This window comes from Bemisia tabaci, chromosome 8 (assembly GCF_918797505.1).
Source record: "Bemisia tabaci chromosome 8, PGI_BMITA_v3".
In the NCBI taxonomy this organism is placed as follows: domain Eukaryota; kingdom Metazoa; phylum Arthropoda; class Insecta; order Hemiptera; family Aleyrodidae; genus Bemisia; species Bemisia tabaci.
Window position 1 is genome coordinate 33,183,619 of NC_092800.1, and position 18,968 is coordinate 33,202,586.

At 42.7% G+C, this 18,968-nt stretch overlaps 1 protein-coding gene across 1 annotated transcript; it reads left to right on the plus strand.

Annotated features, from left to right (window-relative positions):
• Positions 1-1,617: 1,617 nt before the first annotated feature.
• On the plus strand, positions 1,618-3,938 carry LOC109030303 (uncharacterized). The gene is made up of 2 exons (XM_072303377.1): positions 1,618-1,824; positions 2,514-3,938. Exon 2 carries the CDS (start codon positions 2,517-2,519, stop codon positions 3,009-3,011), a length of 495 nt encoding a protein of 164 aa, XP_072159478.1. The 5' UTR covers positions 1,618-1,824; positions 2,514-2,516; the 3' UTR covers positions 3,012-3,938.
• The last annotated feature ends 15,030 nt before the right edge of the window (positions 3,939-18,968 follow it).

Consider the following 18,968-nt stretch of genomic DNA (forward strand, 5'->3'; position numbering starts at 1 on the left):
TTGACGCAGACGCGACCGCGGGCTGCGTGTTGGACGCGCGAGGAGCGAGCGACGAGCGTTCGCCTCCCATTCGCTGTCATCATAAATCCCGCCGTCTTATCCGCCCATCGCGCCTCGAAGATTGTCAGCCCCTGAATCATCGAGAGTCCGCCTACCGGACGGACCAATCATCGGCCAATTTTTATTTCATTGAAAGCGTGCGTGCGGTTATGGGTCGTTCTCGCATTCCGGGCTTTCGAAGGGGGTCAAAAGGCCGCCTTCCGAGTTCACCCGGGAAAATGCGTGCGTCAGCTAGAGTCCCTTTATACTGAGAGTCAAGACAATGTGAATCCATTTCTGATTGGTTCCCGTATTTTAGGCCTTCACAGTGTCACAAACGGGAATAAAGATTACATTTTCACCGATTGAAAAGATCATAATCTGGAATGGACAATTACAGGTTTGGCACGGAACAAACGGAATGAGAGAAGGAACGGAGAAAGGAATTTAAGAATGGGCCTATCAAAGATTGCAAAAAACGTTCAATTTCTGTAATCTTTATTCCCGTTTGTGACTCCATGAGGGGGTGTTGTCTTGACTCTCAGTATAAAGGGACTCTAGCGTCAGCCTGAGAGGGGAGCTTACAGTATTCGTCAGTAGTTGACGAGGGCTCAAAATTTCGGTGGAGATATTCTTTGCATTGATTGGTCGTGACTGAATGACGTTAGGCTTTTTTTTTAATATTTTTGACCCTCTTCCCCCTCCCTCTCCTTTATTGTAACAAACTGAACAAAAGTTTGTTTTAAAAAAATTTCATGTTCGTATTTGAGAAACACATTTTTAGGAAATAATTTAAAAAAAAAGTTGTAGCAATTTTAGAAGGAAAAGAAACTTGGACATTCTTAGTTCTTATGCCCTTTTTTAAAAATTGTAAATATAAAAAGTTATGTTTTGCTTTGAAAATTAGAAATACTAATATTTTAAAAATGCTTTTTGAAATCTCACTTTCAAGTCATTGAAAATTCTGATGTACTGCATAAAACAGGTTCGACTGTGTCTTGTCTTCTCTCGCCTATGTAGTGAGAAAATATTTCAAAAATCGAATTCAAAACACTTCTCCTCTTACTTACTTAAGCTACATTTTATGTATCCAGTTTTACCAACCCACGTGAGCACCCAGACAGCTGTTATTTGCTCCTCCTATGTTGCTTAGAAACCACATAGGATATCGAAATTTCGACCGACGGAAAAATACTTATACGTGCAAATTTTCAAGTAATAAAAATTGTCTTAACGAAAAATTTCTGCGTAATCAAAATCCCCACTAGACCTTTAAAAAATAAAAAGTTCATCATCCTCTAAACCTATACTTTGAGAGGCTTTCTGTCGGAAAAGAAGGTGTGAAGTCTGTTTTAAGAAAAATCTCAAATTGAGGGGTTTTTCTATAAAGCATTTACGAGACAAATTTTCTCATACTGCTCCAAAAATGTCTAGAGGGCGCAAAACGAGCACCGCAAAAACTTCGAGGAACAAACCCGTCAAAATAAAAGCCTCAAAAAGGTCGAAGCAAAGCACTCGCAAAAGAGATCTAGAATCAGCACAAAATGTCAGCAAGATGCAAAGTTCAAAAAATAAACCCAAACCAAAAGTTGCTCAGAGGAAACCTACTCAAAATCTGAAGCAGCTGTCTCCCAAGAGAACGCCGAAAATGACCCGTGGTCAGGAATCTATGACAACCCCAAAAGCTCTGGTAAAGCCAAAGCAACTGTCACAAGGACCCTCGAAAGCAATTCAAAAACTATTCGGAAACAGTATCGCGCTGCTAACCTCCAAGGCCACGCACAGGTTCGATTTCAATTTAATTTATCAGCGTAATTTTTTTCCCTTCTCCTTTTGTTCCAAGAGACTAACATTTACGATTGCTTTTTGAACTTTACAGTGTACTAAATTAAATCGCAAAAAACCAATAATTTCGTCACGAAAGCATTACGAGGTTATGACCTCTGCATGCGCACTAAGTTACCCTGTAGCGAGCTCTGTGTCTCTTTCATGTCTTTAAAATTAGAGACAATAAAGCAACAATGGACAACGAACGACATTTTACCAAAAGTAACAAATACAGTTGCCAGCAAACATCATTTTGCGAGATTTTAATTGAACTGATTATTTTACTAATTACGTATAACAAAGTGAAAGGAGATAATGTTAAAACACTTTTGAAGAATCACGTTTCCCTTTTTCAATTTTAGAGGGCAATACGTATATGACATCAAACTCATTTTCGAATTTATCACCCCTCCCTCTTTTCATAGCTGGTTTATATCTACACCTTTAATCTCTCTTTAAATGGATTTGCCATTAGCCTTAGACTTGCCATTTTCCCAAGTTCGCTGTCGTTTATGGCCGGAACTGAACTTCTTTTGTACCCCGAACTGATTCGTAACTATTTTCATGCTAAGTAAACGTTGTCTACGTTTGTAGTATTAATTTGTCGTATGATTTTTTTTTCACCAAGGTTGTATCCATTTTCACAGAAGATGAACCTAATGACAGCCCAAAGGATGCTTGCAGGTGAAAAAACCTCTCTAACCTCGAGAGCCTTAAGGGCAAAATCAACGGGAGAGCCGAGGGTAATACCACAGCTTTCGAACCTCCCTCAAGCTGTTGCCTCCCAGCAGGTATTCTACCACGCAGTGCTGAGGAGCGTTGCGGGTTGTAGCGAATCAGGGGCTACTCGTGAAGAGGTATCCCGCACCGTGAGCTCCATGTTAGGTGTGTGTCCGGTTGTGATGGAACCCATCGTCGGAGCAGCGTTAAGCCACGCCGCGGTAGGTAAATTGATCGAGAGCAACCGTGGTAGATTCGTGCCTAAATACCCGGAGCAACTGCGGGCACTCCCGATTGCTGAAAATAGTATACCCGCGCCGGGAGAGGTATGCACTCTGGACGACATCATGGATCGAACGGATGACTGGTTGCATATCTTCAAGGAGTGCGCGTTGCTCACAAGGAACGAGGTGACCTGTTTTTGAAAATTTTGATTGGTGATGTATTGATTTAATTCGAGATTCGTCAAAGTATCTTCAGATTATGGCGTATGCGCAAGAGGAACTTCCAAAATATTTCAAAGCAGGCGATGACTGACCAACACAAGATACTATGGCAACTTTAATGGAGAAGGAGCTTAATATTTTTTTCATCTTGTTTTATGAAGATTTATTATTAAATATTTTTCTTTTCTACTCCCCCTCTCCCTTCCTCTATCCACTCTTCTCCACGGATTCGGCCTGTAACCACAGGAATATCGTGAATAATGGAATGATACAACAATTCAAGCTTCCGTGTGTTGCGTGGTATCATTCTCAATTGAAGGCGTTTTTTTCTTTCCTTGAGTCGGGCTTTCCTTCTGATCTCACTCCCCATTTCTTCTCTCCCCTTCTCTGCCTCTCCTCCTTCCCCTTCCTTCCTTTCTTTTTTCCTTTCCCTACCCCCCCTTCTTTCCTTTCTCTCTCTACCCCTGTACATTCTAGCGCAAATAAAAAAAAGGGACCAGATGATTTTAGTGTGTGTTCTCTCGCAAGAGTAATTAAAATTCATTTAAAAGTATGGTAGGCTATAGGCACGTGAATAGAATTGGATCGCATTCGTCACTTAAAATATTACTGAAGAAAAACGTCTCTTCTTAGTTCAAAGTTTGTCTATTGAAACTAACTTTGTTCTTGATATATTATTGATCATAGTCATTGTCTCCGATTATGAAGGTTTTAAACTTATTGTTTCCCTCTATTTTTTACATAGCAACTGATTTGTAAAATTGTACGGATAAGACATGACAAGAATTGATTATGCATTTTCTCTTGAAGCCTACATTTTAACAATTCAGATTATATTTTGCATGTGCAAATATATCACCGAAGTCACTCAACTTAAATTTTCATGATTAAAGGCTTTCATCAATATCTCGGAAAAATATAAATTATTCTGCGCGCCCCTGCTTTGAAATCCAGCCACCTCGTTTTAAAATAATCTGTGTAGCCTTTGCACCAATATTTCCATCCGGTTAGTGCGGTTCAATCTCTAAGTAATCGCAAATAATGCAAAACTTCCTTGAAAAAAGAACGTAACCACCACGGGTTCAAAAGAGGTAAATAAAAGGGGAACTCGTGGTGAAAGAAAACTCAATCGAACAGTCAGCAAAAGATGCAACCCATATGTTGTCGGATTTAAGCAGCTAGTTCAAACGTCAATAAGCAGAACAGAAGTATTTATGACGTTTCATGATAATACGTCATCACGAGGACCCTCTTTTTGTTTATATGGTGTTTTTCTTTCAAAATTCTCCCTTTAGATGTATCTGTTTTGCTTAGTAACGTCCAACTGGTCTAAATTCAACTGAAAGTATACGATTATAAGGATGCAGCCCAAAAAATGTTAAACTCTGTAGTGACTTAAATGGGAGATGTCCGGCTAAAGTGCGACACTGCTTATCTCCTTTGCGGTTGTTGAAACAGATGCTATGCTAAATGGTCTCCGTGGTCACCACTTTGTTGACCTTTTTTCTGAGCTCAACACGGTGTTTGAAAATGTCCGCTTCTATTTTATTTTTTCGAGGAGAAGCAAGCCAATTTCATTGCTTGAAATTTTTACCGAATATTTTGCCGATAGAGAAAAATTTAAGAAAGTTTTCAAGAAATTACGCTGACTCCTTTTTCTTTTCAAAGAAAAAGTAAAGTGTGACAGGACGTCTGCAACGTCGCTAACGGAGGTGCCTGGGTTTCGCACTTAAGCTATCGATTTGTTGTTTCTGAAACAAGTAAAAAGGAAGTTGGTGCTGGACTACCAAACTCCATGGTTTTTCATAAAAGTATCTTACATACTGCAGAAATTTAAGTAATGTGGGGCCGCGGTCTCCAAAATCAGAGACGCGGCGTGTTTTGCGATATATCAATTTATCTGCCATTTAAACCTATGGAATAGGATCAATAAACAGGGTGTTCACAACGAACACCTTATAGTGATCGATTCTTTTCCATAGCTTTAAATGGGGAAATATCGATTCGTCACTGTCCATAATATGGGTTTTCTGGCCGTAACCGCCCGACCATTTTCCATTTGGACGTATTTCTGCCAAACGGAACTATGTGCATTAAGATATGAGCCCTGAGACCTTTAAGAATACATGCATAACAAGGCTCACGTCATAATGCACATAGTTTCGTTTGGCAGAAATACACTGAAAAAAAAAGTATGGTAACATCTACTACAAGTCTACTTGATTTTTTACATAGTGATACTATTCAGTGAAAATAACCAGAATTATGGTAGTATTCATCAGAATTCTGTTGTTTACACAAACTTGTTGTGTGTTACACAAACTTGTTGTGTGTTACACAAACTTGTTGTGTGTTACACAAACTTTTTGTGTGTTACACAAACTTGTTGTGTGTTACACAAACTTGTTGTGTGTTACACAAACATGTTGTGTGTTACACAAACTTGTTGTGTATTACACAAACTTGTTGTGTGTTACACTAACTGTTGTGTACACAAACTCTGGTGCACACAAACTCTGTAGTGAGAGTTTCAGGTTAATGCTGAGTTTTTAACGCTCGTTAGCGGAAAAAATTCCAACATAATGAGAATTCTGTTGATACCTACCATAACAGGGTAAATAATACCATACAGTCCAGTATGTATTACCATATTGGTTTTCCTGTGTCCGAGTTCGGTAAAATCTGCTATATTTTTTTTCAGTGTACGTCCATTTATACCCTCCATTCAACCCTTAGTGCGGCGGGATGGAATTCCCTTTTTCCGCGGAGGAGCGTTCTTTCCTCGCCGCGGCCGAAACTCGGCGAAATTCCTGATCGTTCGGGCGTCGGGAGGCAACAGCGGAGCCGAAGAGCAAAGCTCGGAGCCCGGGTCCCGGGTAAGAACGTGCATATGATCTTAAAGTTTAATTGAGTCTTGGCTCCGGGGCTCCTCGGGGAGGCGGCGAGAGAGCGGAGCGGTCCGAGATTGCTCACGGGGGAGAACTCCCCGGGGGCGCTCAACTTGGTGATCAAACAAATTATAAAACATAGCTCCCTCTCTCTCGCTCGCTCCCCCCTCCCCCGCCCCCGGGCCCGCCGGGTCTTTGAGACTCCACCGCGTCGCGTTGCGTCCCGTCGCAACGTTAGCGCCGCGCTAGTTATAATAACTTTATCATCGTCGTGTTAACATCACCTTATTTGACTGCGGGAAGCGCCGCACACTGGGTCAAGCCAGTCGGAGAAAATCTGGAAACTTTGAAAGCTGATATTTTCGAAAATATAGAACAAAAAAGCTCCAGAGTGGTTTTATTTGGTTTTTCGCGAAATGTCCTGTCAGGAACACCCCTTGACATTGAATTCGTGACTGCGTATAAGTCGAAATTTGAAATTTTAGCTGAAAAATTCATGCCCGACTTCTTCTATTAGCTCGTTCCACAATGTGCCACACGGCGGACACGAAATCCCAGTCCTCTAGGTCATGCAACCTTCCTGGAACATGAATTGGACTGCATTTTTGCGATTAGGAAGTAAAATATGTAGCCCGTCCGTAAGAACACTCATGTGCTTAGGGAAACTAATGGTGTACACGTCGTTTCTTTACTGAGCCAGTTATTGCAGTTCCGAATTGAAGCTGTGGGTGCAGAAAGGACATTTCTTGGTTGCGGTGTCTCAAAATCTCCGTTGACGTTTCATCCATAATGCATGACTAAAGCAAATGGATGCAATTAATTAAATGTAAACACCGCACTGTGGACACGATATTCGAGTCTCTTAGGTCGTGAAAGCTTTCTGGACATGAATTGGACTGCATTTTGCAATTGGAAACCACAATTTCTAGCCCATTCGTATAAAAACACTCATGTGCGTAAGGAAAAGAATGGTGCCTACGTAGAAACTCAACCAGTTACTCCAGCATAGATGCTACTGGTTTCCTTATGCAGAGAGGTGTTCTCAACGAAAGGCAAGAATTAGTGGTTCCTTAGCGCAAAATGTAATCCCGTTAATCACCGAGAAAAATATGCTGTTTTACCATCTGGGATGTCAAAAATGTGTCTGGTGATCCCAAGATGCTGCCTTTACTTCCCCCGCAGTTGAATTTGCATTCACAGGATGTAAAATTAACTGCGGGGGCAGTAAAGGCAGCATCTTGGGATCACCAGACACATTTTTGACATCCTTGATGCTAAAACAGCATATAATTTTTTTCGGTGATAGTGGGCGAAGAAACTAAGCGTCTGAAATAATCTCACTATTTTTGCAAATCTACAAGTTTAAACCATAAAAACGTAATTCTATGAAAAGCGCAACTGACCCATACTTACAACGAGAACAATTAAAATTACCCATTTTCTTGTCAAATGACAGCCTAAGGTGCCCTCCTCTACTCGAATTGAGCAGAGCGTTAAACCAGTGAATCAATTAGCCCCTTCTCCAGACATCGGAAGGTGTCGATACAGTTCAGCTTGAACCGTTTGGTGCACGCATTTTGGTGGTTTTGAGAAGAGCAGAGTCATGGCACGCGCGGGGTGGAGGTTGCCAAATGTCAGGAAAGTACACTAATTTTACGACACTTGTTACGTGTAAGTCAATTGGAAATCAGAGGATGGATTCGGAGATTTGAACCACGGCGAGGCGCGAGCCATGTCAGAAACGGCGGCTGCGTCACGTCTTTGATTTGATTTGAAGCATGCCGTCGAATCGTCGATATCACCGGGCCACCGATCACCGGAACACCTATCATCGGTGCACCGGTGCCTCGATGGACGATGGACCCGATCTGGCCTGTTTTACGACGAAAAAATGGATAGTAACCGCCGTAACCCATCATGTGCATCCGCGTATATCTTCACGCTAACCTACAAATGGACGGGGTTAAACAGAAAGGAACCAAGCCACATCGGAATCGAACCGAGAAAAAGAGGTTTAAAGTTTGGCTCCTGCATAAGATTCAATGTAAAAGATAAGTTCAAGTTCAATTTCTGCAAAATTTGCTCCAACAAAAACTTTGAATTTTTGGCGACAGATTGTAGAGCAGTGGTTGAGTTCAAAATCACTCATAACTCAATTTTTTCCAAAGTGTGGGTTGGTTCCTTTCTGCTTAACTCAGTCCAAATCGTCTATGCATGAAAAATGCAGCGATATTTTGAAAAATTTCCAACATAGAATGAACACTCTGATTAGATTGGATTTCAGGATTGGAGAGCGGAAGCTGTTAAAGGTCATTTGGACTAAACTTTCTGGCTTATCTACGAAAACATTTATGAGCACAGGGCCGGATTTAGGGGGTGGCAAATTTAGGGGGCGGCAAATTTTACATTTTTTCAAATGTAGGTATTAAAAAAAATTCGGATTCAGAACAAAAATTACGAACTAGAAAAGGCGATAAAATCTCTCGTTTCCTGAGAGTATAGTAGTTTCTAATTTTGTCATATTTCTGTGATACAAGAGACAGCACCTCTAATTGGTCGAGTTAAGAGAGAAATCAAATGCGCAATTTGCCCTGGAACGGCGAGGCGCAGAGAGCAATGATGACGAGGACTTGAGATGAAAAGGAGAAGCCCTCAAAGCGCGTACAAGACTGCATGAATACTTCACGCATAGCGTCAATGCCAATGAGGCCAGCAGCGGTCGGCGTGAAACGCATAGCGCCTTCAAGACTGGAAGAATACTTCACGCATTGCGCCAAAAACAGTGTGGTCAGAGCGGCGCGGCGGCGCGGCGGCGCGGCGGCGGAAATTAAGATTATTAAACCACATTCATGTTTGTTTTTTCATAACTTTTTCCTTCAGTTCTTATGAATGAAAGGCTTTGTCCGCACAGAGATAGGTTTACGGAACTTACTTTCGAGCAAAGTTCCGTAAACTTTTGCTAGTAGTGAATTTTACAAAAATGTGTCGAACACTACTAAACGCGTCTTATGCACCCCTAGTTCCCCCTGTTGATTTTTATTAATGTTTCAAAACGAATGAGGAGGGGTCGGCGAAATACAGGCGGCCCCCGGGCGGCAAGTAGGTAAATCTGGCCCTGTATGTGCATAAAGAAACTGATACTGAGCCAGACATTGCAGTCCCCGATTGCAAAATGCAGCCAATTTCATCCCCCGAAAGGCAATCATGAAGGAAACACGAGGCGGATCCGCGTGCATCTTCACGCTAATCTACATATCGCCTGTGCATAAAAATACAGTAATATTTTGACAAAAATATCTTGAAAATTTCAAACATAGATTTCACAGTCTTGCATTAGATTCCGGAATTAGAGATCGGAGGCTGGACTACATTTTGAAATTCGGAACTACAGTTTCTAGCTTATCTATAAAAACACATATGTGCATAGGGAAACTGAAAGCACATGGGTTGTTTCTAAATTGGAAACACGTACCTATATGAATAAAAATCCTTGCTGACGTTTAACTCATAGGCCCTGATTACAACGCTCTTGTTACATGCCCACGGCTCATGAGTGTCGCATACTTTGTCGATCAGTTCCGTTTGATTTAAGTAATGTAATATCCCACCTCTCCATTTCCACACAAGGAAACACGCACTGGAAAAAAAAAAAAAAAAACACACTAGGTCTAGAGTCTAGGCTCTTGAAAACATTGACAAGAAAAAGGACTCTTGATTCAATCAGATTTAAGCTTGAATCAAAAGGAAATCCGCTCAAATTTAGAGGCTTGGTTCTTGATTTAAGCTTAAATCTGATTGAATCAAGAGTATTAATTTTTTCTTGTCGATGTTTTTAAGAGTTTGGACTCTAGATCCAATGTGTTTTTTTCCCAGTGCGCCCACTTTTCCATTGTTTCTTATCCAGCTTCCTAGAGCACACCTCATATTTCTCACCCGCCTTCAGTTCCTTTTAGCAGAAATACGTCAAAATAATCAGAACCAAATTTTCCAGGTTGGATCTTCACCTCTACCCCCTTTTCCCGTTTCTTTTGGCACACTGGAAAAAAAAATCACATTGGATCCAGAGTCCAGACTCTTGAAAATATTGACAAGAAAAAGGACTCTTGATTTAATCAGATTTAAGTTTCAATCAAAAGGAAATCCGCTCAAATTAAGAGGCTCGGTTCATGATTTAAGCTTAAATCTGATTGAATCAAGAGAATTAATTTTTTCTTGTCGATGTTTTTAAGAGTCTGGACTCTTGATCCACTGTGTTTTTTTTCCAGTGCATATTGAAATGAGAGTAACTCGATTTTTTAAAAGGTATGAATTCCGACACATTTGTTTTTAGCTACTGACATGTTAACAGTCTGGAATATCGCACACTTGTCTCCCCTCAAAACTCTTAACGCAGACAGACATTCTCTATCCAATCGCGCCCGATTCCAATAAACACCATCGATCTGCAGGCTGTATACCGCCCGATATACCTCAAAGTCGTCATAACCCACGGTGAAGTTTACCAAGATCAAGATCGATGATAAAGGTGAAGTGCTCGGAGGGGGGGGGGGGGGGAGTGCACCCAAGCATTAAAGATGGGCCTGAGCTGGGCAAGCGGTGATGAATTCGATGGCTGGGGTCTGATCCAGTGATGCGAAGCGCGGATCGCGGATCGACGGCGCGCCGCACAGTGGATCGAATCATTAGGAAAGGTAGGACATGAAATTTTGGACTACAAACTGCAAATTTTGATGTTGATTTCGCCCTATTTAAAGTGGACTGCGTTTAGCAGAAAAGAACCGAGCCACATCAACTATTGAAATTTAACTGAGCAATCTAATTTTTTTTTAAAAGAAAGCGTTTTTGTGGATTTTTTTTTTATAATTTCAAGGAATTTGCTTTGAACTTTGCAGGAAATTCACGGAAATTTCTAAAAAATCTACTCAGCCATTTTAAAGTGAAAAATTAAATTGCCCATTTGAACTCGGAAACAGCTGATGTAGCTTGGTTCCTTTCTGCTTAACTCGGTCCAAAAAAGAGGTGCTAGTATTGGTAAAATCTTAGGAGGAAACCAATGAAGCCACTTTCAAAACCTCAACTTTTTGTAAAAACGGAGTAATGAGCTTTCAACGTTTCCACGCCGTTAAAAAGGATGCAGATTTAACATTCTGGATGTAAAAAAGTGTGTAACAACCCACAAAACGCTGGATTAATGGCTACAGCAGTTACTTTAGCAATGTGACAATGTTAAACTAACTGCTGTGGCAGTTAATTCAGCGTTTTGTGAGTTGTTCTACCCATAGCAATGACTTCAGAGGAACACTCCTCGAAACTTTTTTTAAAAAATGTTACAAATTCGTTTTCCATTTATAAAAAATGAATGGCACGAATCTTTTTTTCACCGGAAATAAATACGCTGATTTAACATTCTGGATGTTAAAAAGTGTGCGAAAACCCACAAAACGCTGAATTAACCGCTGCAGCAGTTACCTTAGCGATGTCGAGAATTAAAAAGAACGGCTGTGGCGGTCAATTCAGCGTTTTGTGGGTTGTCGCGCACTTCTTTACATCCAGAATGTAAAATCAGCATCCTTTTTTTTCGGTGTGAATTTAGTCCAACATCTCCAATTAACTCGACCCAGGGTGCGGCGCGGCGCGGGGTCCCACCCCCGCACCCGCGAGCGAGGCGGGCGCAGGTGCGAGCGAGACCCGCGGTTGGGCGATTCACCTGTCGCCAAAGCCGCAGCGGCACGCGCCAGGCCGAGGAGGCATCGATGTTTGATGCTGATGCTCCCGATGATCGCTGATCTTCCGGCCTCGCGCTTATGCTTATCCCCTGTCAAAACTGACGGCGGAGTCTGCGCCCGACACCTCGCTCACTCGACTCACTCGCCTAATGTAATCTCATGATGTAGACACCTCGTAACATCTCCAAGTTTGCCCATCGTCTGTAAGTTACAATGGAGATGTTGCATGTGTGAGAAATATGCGATTTGACTGTTGATTCTTAAGTAAAAGTTCGCGAGAAACACGATGGTGCCACTGGTTTTCTCTGAAATCATCTCCCAAGCTCAAAAAAAGCTCTCAAAGCGAGGCTAAAATGGAGGGGATACCCCACCCTACCCTGAGAGTCCACCTCTACATCAAAACAAACTCTCCATGCAAAGATAGGTAGCAAATACAGTAGCAGGGTTGCCACTTTATTTGGAGACTCCACAACTGAAAACACGGCAACCCTGCTATATCTGTACATATGGTACTATATCTCTGCTTAAGTTTTTACACAATGATTGAAAATAACCAGAATTACAGCAGTGTTCACAAGAACTCTGCGGGCCGATTATTCAAAGTGATAGACAAAGATGACAAGAGGGATATGGAGGGAACCTATTGGTGGAAGCTGGTGGTTGCAATGGACAAAGGCAGTAGGTAATAGACTAGCTAACGGTAACCCACGAGTTAGTCCACCATTTTCTCCCTTAGTCGATAAGAACCACACATTTCAACCAATAGGATCGCTCCATACCCACTTTGTCTTCTTTGGCTATAGCTTTGTCTATCATATTCAATAATCAGCCCGCAGGTGAATACTAGTATGATACATAGTGCAGTAAATGCTACCGTAGAGTCTGGTATGTTTTACCACACTCGGATCACTGCGCTAGAGAGTACGGTAAAATCTACCATACACCACACGTATACTGAACGCTCTTAGTTTACCTCCTGATTTTCACTGATTCCATCTATGCATCCAAAAAACCAAACACGATTATTCCAAATCGGTGCATCGACAACCGACCGTGCATCCGAGGTTCGCGGTAACCGCGTTGAATTTTCCATCGAGGAGGAGCTACTGGACCCTCACCCCCATCCACCCCCTCCTAGCCCCCCATCCCCCCATCCGTGACGGAGCCCGTGGTAAGCGTGACCAGGAGCGACTCCCGGTGTTCACCGCAAGGCTTCGCCCGACTCTGCTACCGCACCGCACCGCCTCCGTCGCGTCGCGGCGCGGCGCGTGAAAGGGGCCGGAGAGATTGGAACTAATTGAGCGGAACGTGGAAAAACAAAATTGGAAAAGGATAAAAGCAAAGATTGAGTAATGAGCGATGAACTCGGCTGTCATGCGAGTGACTGACGGCTCCGCGATATCACCCAATCAACACCTGCCCCTCGAGCCGGGGGGAAGGGGGGAGGGGGCACCGTGAGTCGCGGTTTTTTGGATTGATAAGGATCTCGTCGGATAGGGTGTGCCGGGGAATAAGGTTAAGCTTTGGGTGATGGTCGCAAGACCGGTGAGTCGAGTACGGAATGGGTGATTGGAGCCTGAAAAACAAGGTGCGAATTTAAGTCTTATGAGACATGTTTCAAAATTTCATCCCAGAGTACACTGAAACGAAAAGACTCCGGCCGATTTTTAAACATCGGAAACGACATTCGCACTGAAAAAAAAAAGTTACGGGCTATATAGACATACCGCCCGTTCCGGGCTGAGGGAGCGAAAGTTCCGGGTGCTGGAGTCGTACCTTGGATTGCTCCGGGTGCTTCGCTCGGAACTTGGACGGGATGTCTATATAGCCCATAAGTACGGCTTCCATGGCCGGAGCTTTTTTTTTTCAGTCTACGCGTTTTTGCTGCTTCACCAGCGATGCACAATACATAGTAAATCCACGGACTAAATTTATCCGTAATCCACTAGGAAACATGGTAGGAAAACATAGAAAATTCATAATAAATGAGGAAAGGAGGACTATTCTTCCTCGGGCGGACAGCTGGACGGGGGCAGAAAGGAATGGTTGGGACGTGCGGGAGGAGCGAGAGGTCGCGTCCCCGGGTAAATCACTCTTGGGTGCTCGGCTGCTCTGTTGGATCGGGATCGGACGATCAGTGGTCGGCTTCGGTCGTTGCAGGTGATGCATTGCGGTACAAGTGAGCCCGTTGCCCGTTGAGTAAAACATAAATTACCTCTCCTGCGCCGCCCGTGCTTTTCGCCCGGCAGAATTTCGCACCAGCCTCCGCGGTACCCCGTGCTTGATGCTTGAACCTCCAACAAAAATTATCCGAATGGATGAAATGGGTTCGCTTTCAGCATTCCCGTTTCCGGAATTAGTGCCGAATTCCGGAACTTTTGAGATTTTCCGTAATTTTTCCCGGAGCTTTTGAAATTCCTGAAATTTTCCGGATCTTTCGCATTTGCCGAAACTTTCTCGGAACTTTTAAAAAAAACCGAAAAAGAATCCCGGAACTTTTGACGGTCATGGAGTGGGAAAAATGAGAACAAAAAAGTTCCGAATCCCGGAATCCCTTTGATTAGTAGATGTGTTAGAAATTCTCTGACTCTTCCCACAAATTTCCTGACTTTTTCCGGTCGTCACTAATTTCCTGATTCTCCCTAATTTTCCTGATTCTCTATACCGCCGACCGCGACAACCATGTAATTTGAGCAAGAAATAGTGGTCCCTGATTGGAAAATGCAATCTAAATCCTTTTTCCGCTCTGCACTGAAAAAATAATTTTGTTCACACGGCTCCTGCACTTTCTTTGTAACTTACAGAAGTTTCCGTAATCCGACAGAGTGCTCTGTGCTCACGACCGTAGTTTTGTTCTCACAACAGAAAAATTTTGTAAGCTTAACAATGAGAATGCGGGAGCCTTATGAAAAGAAGGCTCTGTCATTTGCACCAACTGTTTTTTTCGCTCTGGCGCAAGTTCGTAACAAACCAATTCCTCCAAATTACGCCTTTGAAACTAATTCAAGCATTTTAGTTGTCAAAAATCTCTTGACGCGTAAAATCTGAATGAAAAAACCACGTGGCACATAAATTCAGCTGCGGGTGAGTTCCACCTGCATATTGAGGCGCAGACTAATCTGCAGATAAACATCGTCTCGTGCCACTCGTGAGGAACGAATTACACGACTGATTTCAATGTAATGCCTCCCGACGCCTAAATTTCTGCATAATGTGACATTTCTGACACCGTTTCCTTCTTCTCGCAGATCGTGACAGCCGAAATCAGACGTGTTAAGCAGAAACGCCGCATGATCATTCATATGTTGTCAATTGGACGTATTTCTATCAAACGGAACTAAGCGCATCATGAAGTAAGCCCTGTTATGCACATATTCTTATGGGTCTCAGGGCTCATGTCTTAATGCACATAGTTCCGTTTGATAGAAATATGTCCAGTTATCTTTCTTTAAAACACTTATTTTTATAGGAGAGTGTATGAAGATCCAATTGAATTGTGTGCGCGAAAACCACTAATGTCCATTTTTACAGCTCCCAGTTTTTATGTGTAGATAATACTTTTCAAAAGTTGATACAATCATGCAAGTGGTGCGAATAATTAACTTAAGATAAGGATAACTCTAAACTAAGTATTAACACCACTTCCATGGTTGCATTTAACTCTGAGAAGTAAAATCAAAATTCGACGTTTTCCTATCCAACGGAATTAAGCGCCATACGGATGGAAGGGAGAGGGGGGCTTGGATTGGCGGGTGTTGAGGAACGCTCGTTCCGTCCTCTACTACTCCTATACTCTCAATGATTTTCAATGGTGCTTAGTTCCGTTTGACAGAACGCGCTATCCAGGATTCTAAAATCCTTAAAAGGAACTCAATTTGCCGCTTAGTTCCATTTAGCAGAAATACGTCCAATTGCAGACATGTCAATTCTATCCTTATTCAGCCACTGATACTTCATTCACAAAAATCCGTATTTTATCAAAGGAAATTTGGCAACGTCCAAAGGTGCATACGACTTTTCTCCGTTAGTGAGACACCATTGACCGTTGGCCATTGTTCATCAGAGCGGCTTAATCCACATTCGTTCATGGCGAATATTGATAGTGCATAAAATTAGCATCCTTGCGGAAACGCGCGTTAAAGTCTTCCAACAATCAGCCATTTGCAAATGAAAAAAAATCATCCGCTCGAAAGAATCAGACAGATCGCACGCGCTCCGTAGGTGACAGCGACAAGGCCTTGATTATTTATTGGCTGCTGCAAGTTCGGAGCAAGAGGTGTTGAAGTTTGATCGGGGAAAAGGAATTGGGAATGCGCGACAATCGAACAAAGGGTGAAGCTGCAACGATGCATCTGTAACTGCCTGGATTTCCGGTTCGGGTGGTCAAAACTGGGGCTCAAACCACCAACCACCAGACATGTTGCCGGACAGTGCGATCTCTTGATTTCACTTTCATGGGTGCTACTTATGACGATATATTCGTTTGTTTGTTTGTTTGCCCTTTCCCTTTTTCTCTCTAGACTCTACTTTTCGGGAATACGGCTGTTGAAAGAGCCGCCTTCTTAAAAATAGTTGTCTCTATGGTAACTTTTGGCGGAATTTCAATTTAAAAAAAAAAGAAAAAGTTTTCTTTTCGTGATTTGAATTTTTCAGCAACGGTTACGTTGCTGTGTATTCGAGGTGATAGAAACCACAGATTGTTGCCTCGTATAATTTAATAAGCCTCAGGCCAAAGGGAAACGTTATTTTTGCAACCTCAACTTGGCGCCTCTTTTTTTCAGACAAGGAAGGAATTTTGAGCTTAGTTACGGGCAGAAACGCGTTAAGCGTCAAACTTTACAGTAGAAGCAACCATTTTCAAAAAAATGATTCCTGGATTTTGTACCATTCCTATTCCTAGGAACTTCACTAGGTACACAGGAAGGAAAAGCAAACCGGAATTTTGTGTTAATATGGAAAGTAGAACACGAAGTAACTTAAAACGTGCTGTTGATACTTCATGGTTACTTTTTTTGGGGGTTTCATTGACCAAATCTTCGAATGTACAACCTCGTTGCAAACCAGGCGTGAGCTACCACGATTGAACCCGAATTGCAATGGCGATAATAAAATGCACCAGCCACTTGCATGTCGCAACTTCTGAGTGACATCAAGAGGAACAAAAGGATATTAGTTCAGCAGGATACTCTCTTCATCCTCAGATGTATCAGAGTAGCCTACGATGTCGGTCGATTTAACCAAAAATTTGGTCGATCAATCGAGTCATTTACATCGATCTGACCGAAAAGGAGGGACCCAAAGAAACCAATAAACTCGGGCATTTTTAACTGTGTATTGAAACGGAGAAGTTATTTTACTCCTGGGTCCCTATTTTCAACTCTGAAAAAAAAAACTCCGGCCCTGAAAGCCGTATTATACGGGCTATATAGACATACCGTCCGTTCCGGGCTCAGGCGGATACTCAGGATACTCTCTTCATCCTCAGATGTATCAGAGTAGCCTACGATGTTGGTCGATTTAACCAATTTGGTGGATCAATCGAGTCATTTTCATCGGTCTGACCGAAAAGGAGGGACCCAAAAAAACCAATAAAATCGGGCATTTTTAACTGTCTCGCTCCTGGGTACCTATTTTTCAACTCTGAAAAAAAACTTCGACCTTGTAGGCCGTATTTACGGGCTATATAGACATACCGTCCGTTCCGGGATCAGGCGCCGAAAATTCTGAGCGTAGCCCCCAGAGCAATCGAAACTACGACTCCAGCACCCGGAACTTTTGGCCTCTGAGCCCGGAACGGACGGTACGTCTATATAGCCCGTGACTTTTTTCATTATAACTGCGCCCTTTTTTGCGCAAATTTTCGATGTCCCGGAATGTATCCGTCAATATTTTTCTGCAGTTGGCAGCGTGGAGAACGGTGAATTGGGTCCGTCCCGAGACGTGGACGTCCGGCTTGGAGTGCAGCTGCACGTTGTCGCTGGTAATTCGATAAAAAAATAAGAAAGTAAAACGGATTCCATTAACTCGGCAATATGCACCTTGGACGGTGTTTACATTGGGCAGTGGGTCTTGTCTGGGTCCCGGCTCTAATTGCACCGCCCACGGCACCGATGCATATCGCGATATCATGATGAATTGCACCGAATCGAGCACCTCTCCAGGGACAGATGGACCACACCACCGCGCGCCGTTCAAAGCCGAAAAACCCAATCTCCAATCCATTTCTATTGCAATTACGTTGTTTTTGCTCACAGGCGCCGAATACGCCCACTGCGGTGCCGCTTGTGCAGAAAAAATTCGAAAATCATCCTTGGATTGAAAAAGGACCCAGAGTCGAGTTTTCGAGAAACAACGCCGAAAAAGACTCCGGTTGAGGAGGCCGAACTAACGGGCTGTATTAAACATACCGTCCGTGTTCCGGGCGAGGCACCCGGAACATTCGGCTTCTGAGCCCGGAACGGACGGTATGTCTATAAAACCCGTAAATTTTTATTCAGTGCAGATAAAAGTGCACGGGAAAAGAAATTTTGCTTCATATGGAGCATAGGAAGGTATAGTTTCGGTCCGTGAATCAGCAGAGAGGTGTCCAAGAGTGTTATGTAATTAAGGGACGGCCCCTTTTTTTAACATGCCACTGGGGAAATTTTCCATCTTCATTCGTAGCTTTTCCTCTTCAGGGAAAAACCAGTCTGCACGTCGTAATTTTTTAAAATAGATACAAATTCCTGCGAAGCAGCCGGAGACGATGGTAACGGGAGAAAAACAAGGGAGGTGGCGGCGGGGAACGAGGCCAAAAACCCTAGATGTTTCGACCAAAAACTAAGTTATTTTCAGTCGGAAATAAAACTGAGGTCTATTACCGCAGATCTTGGCCACCAACAAGCAGGTCTCGAGTTTTTTTATTCGATTTTTTTTTTATTTTTTATTTTTTAATTTATTTTTCGACTGAAAATGACTCAATTGGGTCGAAACGTCTTGAACTTTTAGTGCTGTATTTAAGCCTTGTTTCCTGCGCCCCCCCCTCCCACCTCCTTGTTTTTCTCCTGTTATTTTTGAAAACACCTAACTCGATTTCTGAAATAAAATATTGTTTAGAGTAAATTAGGCAGCGTTGAGAGCGTTTTCTTAATTGTAGCCGGCATCGTAATTAAATCGCCCTTCGCCTTCGCATTGGGCTCCAGGAAAAACGGCCCGAAAAGAGCGCCCGTCAGTTCGGAGCAGACTGCAATTTTTTATATTTTTTCAGCGGGTAAAAACCAACATTTTAAATCAATTGAGTCCGTCGTGTCGATCGATTGCGACATCAATCATTCCGCTCGTGC

What these genes read in the sequence shown, in the direction of transcription:
- LOC109030303 (XM_072303377.1), top strand. Translation starts at nt 2,517, where the DNA reads ATGAACCTAATGACAGCCCAAAGGATGCTTGCAGGTGAAAAAACCTCT.